Source organism: Nelumbo lutea, chromosome 5 (genome assembly GCF_056320005.1).
Source record: "Nelumbo lutea isolate HS-2025 chromosome 5, American lotus-T2T, whole genome shotgun sequence".
Lineage (NCBI taxonomy): Eukaryota > Viridiplantae > Streptophyta > Magnoliopsida > Proteales > Nelumbonaceae > Nelumbo > Nelumbo lutea.
In genome coordinates this window covers 18275659-18283646 of record NC_142688.1, presented here as the reverse complement: position 1 = coordinate 18283646, position 7988 = coordinate 18275659, and the positions used below count along the sequence as shown (strand labels likewise).

The 7988-nt window shown below is 36.7% G+C and overlaps 1 protein-coding gene across 5 annotated transcripts; it reads left to right on the top strand.

Moving 5' to 3' along the window:
* Nucleotides 1-314: 314 nt before the first annotated feature.
* LOC148850713 (protein FLOURY 1-like) lies at nucleotides 315-2703 on the top strand. Of its 5 annotated transcripts, XR_016099690.1 has the most exons (4): nucleotides 315-1556; nucleotides 1644-1792; nucleotides 1880-1975; nucleotides 2095-2701. XR_016099690.1 is itself a non-coding variant. In XM_088947017.1 (2 exons), exons 1-2 carry the CDS (start codon nucleotides 646-648, stop codon nucleotides 1648-1650), a joined length of 918 nt encoding a protein of 305 aa, XP_088803143.1. In that variant the 5' UTR covers nucleotides 315-645; the 3' UTR covers nucleotides 1651-1810. The 5 variants fall into 5 exon arrangements, 1 of the variants encoding a protein (XP_088803143.1); XR_016099689.1 differs by having other exon boundaries at nucleotides 1880-2703; XR_016099688.1 differs by lacking the exon at nucleotides 1644-1792 and having other exon boundaries at nucleotides 2095-2700.
* The last annotated feature ends 5285 nt before the right edge of the window (nucleotides 2704-7988 follow it).

Here is a 7988-nt window from a genome sequence, read left to right as displayed (position 1 = left end):
GTAGACTAAGCGGTTAGTCCCGAGACTCGAGATTATGAAGAGAAGGCATGGGACCTACCATCGAGTGGTGGTATTGTGATTCCCACCCAACAGCGATTAGCGTGAAGATAATTAGATAATTGATGTTTTTATATTGGGATTCGAGAGTTGATAGCATCAATCAATTAGTAATCACTATTCACTAATCAGCCTTTACTTTCAGTTAACTCCGCAACTCTAAAAAACTGCTTTCTGCCTGGATTTTCGTACTACTTTTACGGTTTCCAATATCTAAAACCAGCCAAGACCACACGACTATCACTCACTAGTCTAACTACCCTGCAATATCTCACTTCCTCTCCCCCCCTCCCTCCCGATCCATCATCGATCGATCGATTGACAAGGTAAGTTATCTATGTTCTTTATTAGTAACAGGAGTGAAACAAAACAGAAACCTGACAAGCTTGAAAATACTGGTTGGATGCTGGAAGCCTTGGTTGGTTCGCTGTTTCTATAATGTGCTGGAGCAATTCAAACACAGAATACCCACTAACCCAGAAGACCTACGTGCTGATATTTTTTAACTGCTTACCTTTTTATCAGCGACTCTGCTTTTGATTGCTATATCAACAAGTGATTCATTTTGAGCAGTCGGCTTTTCTAACGATGGAACATCCCTCATGTTTGAATTTTTCATTTCAAAACACGAATTCTGGATATGGGTCTTGGATATTTGGGTGTTTTAGAGAGTTTTGTAATATGCTGGTATTGTTTATGTTGTTTAGTCTGGGAATGAAGATCTTGCAACTTAGGTGCTATTTCAGAGGTTTAGTTCGATTTATCTGTGAATTTACCGGAAAATCAGATGATTTAAAAAATGGGTTTTGTGCAGGAAGTGATGTTAATGGAGTATGTCATCCAAAGCCTGTGACTTGCAAACACGATTTGTGTAGATTTTTGAAGGATTTGAGTCCATCCGCATTAGAGCATATAGACGAAAACATCAAGCTTTTAAAATTCTTTAATAGTAATAATATTACAGTAACAAAGTCCTCAAAGGATGAAGTCAAGGAGGAGGAAGAAGAAGAAGAAGAAGAAGAAGAAGATGTAAGAGAAGGAGAAGGTTGTGAGGAAGATGATGAAGAGGATATAGTGGCTTTAAGAAAAGCAATCAGAATCCAAAGGGAACGTGCAGATGCTGCTTATTTGGAACTTGAGAAAGAAAGGATGGCAGCTGCGACTGCAACTGAAGAGGCGATGGCGATGATTCTGCGTCTTCAAAATGAAAAGAGTACAATAGAAATCCAGGCCCATCAGTACCGTAGATTGGCAGAGCAAAAGCAGCTCTATGATCAGGAAGTAATCCAATCTCTGCGCTGGATTGTATTGAAACATGAATCAGAGAGAAGCCTCCTAGAGAGTCGGTTAAGGTTGTGCAGGCAGAGACTAAAGCACTATCTGGACGAGGGAGGAAATCAACTGGAAGGAGCAGATCAATCTTTCAATTCTTATTCTGCTATTGAAGATGATCTTGCCAGTGTATTTGTTAGTTCTCTAGATATTGATTCATCGTTCATGTAAGTTTTATAGCATATATATATAATATCCCTGTGGAAATCAATGCACGAACATCTTCTCTAATTATCATTATTATTGTTCACCAGGAGTTGATAAATCACATACAAGTATGAATTGTAAATCTAGCATTTGGAGCTATAATTTTGTACTGGAGTTGGGAAATTATAATTCTGTACTGGAAACTTCAGATGATCATTTTAGAACTTATATTCAGGAATTATCAATATCAAACAGTGTAAGCTGAATATCTGATAAATGCTTTCTCATTAATGCTTGCTATAGTATTAGCTCATCTCTTACCTTTCTGAAGTGTTCCTTGTAGGCCTTTTGAGTTTGAGATTTGGCAATGAAGAGGCTATCAAATCATTCTACTTTGCATCACAAACTTTGTTAATGATAAAAGTGTCCCTTCTTTCCAGTATGATCAGTAGGCTTTTGGTGATTATAAGCCTATCAACTCTCTGTTTCTCTCTTATTTTCCATTAAACAAAACCACGGCCCACAACTCAACTCTTTAACCCAGGTTTGCTGTGACAGGTTGGGATCTGAAGAATAAAGAGCTACACCAACTTTTTTCATGGCTGTTCTGCTCTTAAAGGCCATGTTCACCCTTCTGAACAAAGTTGGAGGATGAGCACATGCTGTGCTCCAGTACATATTATGAGGTATATAAAACAACACAGTAAGTAGCTCAACATGGTTTCTGTTTTCAGGTACATGAATGGCCCTATCTGATCTGGTATGGCGTTGGTTGATTTATCCATATATCATTAGGAATCAAATTTAACGAGTTCACACTAGGAGAAGTCTCCCTTTAAGCTCGATTTTCTGTAACAAATTGCACTTCTCCCTGTACTTCTCTTCTTTCCAGTAGAAAAACTCTACACAAATTTAATGGGTCTTCTGGACCCATCATTCATCTCGATGTTTGTTTGTGGTTTTCTGTCATGAACCTAGTCAGCATATTCATACAACACAAATTGCAGCCTCTGAGTCTGCTTTGCCTCTCTCCTGCATGTCCTGAAGCGTCACTGTAATAATACAAAGCAACAGTAATGACTATAAAGAAATCAAGTGGAAAAGATCAAATCAGAAGGAAATGACGAAGAAGAGACGCATCGACGTGTAGAAGTAACTAGTCTGCACATATTCCGTGTGATCCCCGCAAGTTGAAGCTTTTGAATAAAGCGTCCATTGCTTTAGAAGTGTTTTGGGTGGCTCCAAAGTTGCACGGCCGCCTAGCATAGTCGAGCAGTTTGGTACAGCTGACATGTACCTCTGTTGATATTGTCATAGATTTAGGGCCCATTTGAGAGGGCCGAAGCTTTGATTGAAGAAGCTTTAGGGGAAATCGCGTTTTTAGCTTTTAGACAGACGTTTTTAGCTTTTTCAGGGTTTCAACCAAACATGGCTTATTGGCTATTTGGCTGTTGGGGTGGGACCCACATTGCAAATATAAGTAGGGGTGCCCACGGTTTGATTAACTGAACCAGTTCATGGGCCTAATTTCCAAACTGAACCGGTAGTATTGGTTTTTAGAAAACCAGTCATCCAAAACAAATCGAGGTTGATCAGTTTGGTTAACCATTAATTAGGTTTATCAATTTTTTGTTTTTTGTTTTATTTTTATAATATATATATAATAAACAATTATAAATGCATTTAAAGTATTATATTATAAATAATAAATAATATATTATGTGTTATAAATATAAATAAATATATATATATATATATATTTATATAATGCATATATAGATAATATAAAATATATACATATATAATATAAAAATATATGTATGTCGATCGGTTAGATTCGATTCAGTTTGTCGATTTTCTGGTTTTTCATGATTACCCCTAGCCATAAGGGGGGCGTTCTTTTCTGGATTTTTAGAGGGGGAAAGTTGGTCAATGGGATTTTGATTCCCATTGACAAAAAGCCCATGTTCTTTTTTCATATTTATGTGGAAACCAGGGAAAGTTTATTTTCGAGTAAGTAATACCCTTTAGGGGTGCTCACGGTTCGGTTAACTAAACCGTGGGGTGATTTTTTGGACCAAATCGACTTGTTCGATTTTTACATTTAACCGAACTGATATAATCGATTAATCGTGGTTCGGTTTTTCGGTTTTTTATTTTTTTTGCCCTCAAAATAAACAAAAAATGGAATTGGGAGACAAGGTCACGGGGAGAGTGGGAGTTTGAGAGAGTGTCACCGAAGCAGGAGGGATCACTAGTGTCGAAGGCAGTTGGTGATTTGGTTAGAGGGAGGAGCACCAAAGGTCGTTGCTCTGTTGGGAAAGAACGAAGAAGAGAACTAGGAGAGTGGGAGTCTAAGAGAGTGAGAGTTTGAGAGAGAGAGAGAGAGAGAGAGCTCATAGAGAGAAGGAAAAAAGGGAAAAGAGAAAGGCGCATCAGGTGTTAGGTTGTTGTGAAAGCAAGAGGGATCGCCAGTGTCACCAAAGCAGGAGGGTTTGCCAATGTCGGAGGTCATCAGTGATTCGGTCAGAGGGTAGAGCGCTGAAGGCCATCGCCCATCAATCCATTGGGGAAGAACGAAGAAGACTATAAGAGAATTGGGACTAGGAGAGTGGGGGTCTGGGAGAGTGAGAGTCCAAGAGAGAGGGAAAGAAAGGGAAAAGGGAAAGGCACAAGTGTTAGATAGGTTGTTTACCAGATTTTTATGGATAAAATGATCATTGCCTTATTTACATGGGAAATAAAAGAACATGGGTAAATGCACTTACCCAAATAAATCTTTCTTAGAAAACAATTACCTGGGTAAGTAATTTATCAAAATGAGAACGTGGCCTAAGTTGCTGCATGAAAATCCTCCCAAATAGACACTAAATTAAAGAAGTTTAGCATAAATCCATGTTTTTTAGCTTTAAGACAGTTATGTCTAGTTTAGGCTTTCTTAGGGTTTCACCAAACATTATTTTATGGGCTGTTTGATTGGAATCCACATGTGGGAATTTGGCTATATTTGGTTTGATAGAAAATAAAATGAGAAACAGAAAGTTTAAGGAAAGTTTAGTATTTTCCCCAAAATAAAAAATTCAACACTTTTGAAGTAACCCGGATGAGTACTGGTGGCTTTTGACGGCAATTTCTTTTCTTTTCCTGCTTTTGATTAATAGACCTACGGTTCTTTCTTACGTGGTTGACACTTTAATCATCGGATCAGACAAATTTGCGTAGGATTGATGTAAATTAGGTTTGAAAAAGAGAGCAGAATCTCGATCTCTTCCTTTTTTTTTTTCAAGTTGGAACTTTCGATTGATGTCATGGAGCATACAGTGTGTTTAATTACTAAACAATACTGAATTGGAAATGCTGGAATCAAAACTTTAGCATCCCAAAACATTATAATTTATAAAAAAGAGGAGAAAAACACATTAAAGAAAAAAACTGGTGAAAATAACTATGCAAGGTTTATATAGGTTTTCTTCCTTTCCCTTCATTTCTCATCGCAATGTTTGGTTACACTTTCCAAATCAGGCCTCATTGTTTTGTTTGAGAGGAATTTCCTGTAATCAAATATCAGCAAATATGACCTATTAATGCTTTTTTACAATTTTTTTAATCATTGTTATCACGTTAAAGGGGATATATACCTTCTATTTTGCTATTGTTTTCTGTTTAATTCTCATGATTTTTCTATATTACCCTCAAGTGGCATCCCCTGCTGATAAAACACGTCCCAACACCCTACTAACATGATCCGGCACCATGCATCTCACCATGAGAGTGGGATCTACCATAAAAGGTTAAGCTAAGTTTTGAGCCTGAATCGATAAACTGGGGTTGAGCCTCGACCCACCCTCAGCCTGATCCAACCCAGTCGAGTTATACCTGTAGGTGGAGTAAATGGAAATTGAATTTGGCCATGTTCCATTTGGGCAAACCTTTTTGTAGACCCCTCTGTGTGCGTGTGAGAGAGTAATTTATGGTTTTAATAACAAAATTTAAAACACAATTGCACTTAAAATTTGGCACAATGGAACTTTAGGCTGTGTTTGAATGGAAAAGGTAAGGAACCTATACTGCATAGATTTTCCATTCAAATCAAACATACCTTTAACATTTCACTTAGGCTATGTTTGGTTTGAAGGAAAAAAGTAGGGAAAGGTAGGGAAACTTATACAATGTTTGTAAAGGTTTTCCTACCTTTCCCTTCAAACCAAACACAGCCTTAGGGATAAATAAATTGCACTCCGCACCTCCGAGTTCTAAAGTAAACTGCAAACCTACAACAATTAAAAATTATAAACACCTCCACCTGTAACACTCATACCCACCTGTGAATTGGCATTAATTCCAAGCTGTCACCTATCCCAACTGTACGGTGGACCTAGGATTTCTAAGGGTGGGTTGAACAGTAAAAACCCTTCTTCACTTAAGCTGATCAAATAATGAACCTTGTTGAACTTAATTTCAGATTTTTCTTAAAAATGCCATTAATACATCTATATAATATATAGTAATTAAACTGTAGTTCATATGCGTTCACCTAGTAATAGCTTATTTCATATTCTATACTTATCAACTTTATCCTCTGTTTGTATGTTGAAAGCAAGTTATATAATTTGACATTTTATTTGTTGGTTTAACAGTTTCATTCAGATTATCAAAATTTCTCCATAATTTATCAACTTGAAGAATAATAAAAAAATAATGTTCATAGTAATTTAGTAAATAAAACAGATAAGATGGTTAGATGTATGACATCCACCTAGCTGAACCAAACCAAACATATGCATATATATTTGTGTCAGTGCAATTAAAGTTAGCTATGGAAACCTACAAGTAGTTCCAATATGTGACAAAATCCAATCATGAAAGTTGGAATAAGCAATTTATATATTAAAAAGAGTGGTAAAAAATGATTTAAATCAAATATTTAATTTAACAGTGGATATGATTTTAAATAAAATGAATCGGCGAAATAAGATTACTGTAGCTGACCCCACGTATTTGGGATAAAGCATGAATGATGACTATGATGTGTGATTTTGTTTTTTTTTCAAAATAAAAATGGCTGCCACACTAGCTAGCAAATATTTATACCAGAGAGAGAGAACTAATGAGGTGAAATAGCACTCCGGATCTCTTACGGACAAATTCTTCCCACATTCATATTCACAAGACACTACCGTGAAATGGACAATGAAAATGAGAACACTGTCAATCTATTGGAAGCTTCTCAACTAATAGATTTGGACCACGTTATCGTTGTATGTGGTTGAAATTGCCTAAGCCATCTATCTGGTAAATCCTTATCTCTTTCTCAAGTCTGTTTCATCTCTCATTGTTCCTTATTCTCCGTTATTTCAACCAATTTGTTTGTTGATGTCAACGGTTAAGAATATATATATATATATAGCTACGGATGACAGAGATTATGTCACCGGTGGTTTTAGTCGACAACCATCAATCTAAATTCCGTGCTGTTGGAGATCAATTCCCCTTTTCATTTCTACAAAGCAAACGGTTCCACCTCTAAATTCCCTATTCTCTTCTAAGATATCATCCAAACAGGGGTTTTTTCTTTCCAGTTTGGTGATTTATAAATCAGTGCGACAGCATTTTATGTGACAGAACCAATGTACTGCTTCTTCCCAATTGATAGAAAGAGTTTTTTTTTTTTTTTTTTTTTTTTCTGCTGATTCCATGCGGAAATTTAGATTGCATTTGGATAAGCAGGATTTGTGCTTTTAAAGCTTGGGGGTTTACTAGTGTTTTTTGGTTTTATTATATTGCTATATTTTTAAAATTACTGCCACCAAAGGTTCTTTTCTGCTCATTTTGTTTAATATGACCAAGGTTCAAAATTTTGATACAATATGCCCGTATCGGGTGTATTGTATCACATCGGTGGCTTCGCGATATACCCCTACAAGGGTTGTATCGGGGTGTGGCCTGATTCAGGGGGTAAACCAGCCTTGGACCGTTCCCTCTGAGCCAATTTCCAATAAAAAAGAGTGCAGCGAGCTTCAACATTTTAAACCTTGAGTATGACCCAAAGCTCCAAAGCAAAAACTTATCCAAATGACAACTTTAGTTGGACGTGAATGCATGGTAGAGTAATTGAATTTCAGGCGAACAAACCAATTTTCAGCTTCTTCACAGAGAGAGAATTTCATATTGATTGCTTGATCTTCAAGCTAAGGTGGGATAAATGTACTTCTAATAAAAGCTGTTCCAACTCACTTCCAACATATTTGTATCTGCACATCTCACCATGAAATTGGGATCCACCACAAGACTATAACCCACCGTGCTATGAATATGTGGATGCAGATTATATTGGAACCTCTTGGAACATTTCTTTTTGTTGTGAGCAGATTGGGTCTTTTCCAAAGTGATATGTTTGTGTGATGTTGGACTCACAATCTCACTATTCTGGATATATTACCGACAAATTATTC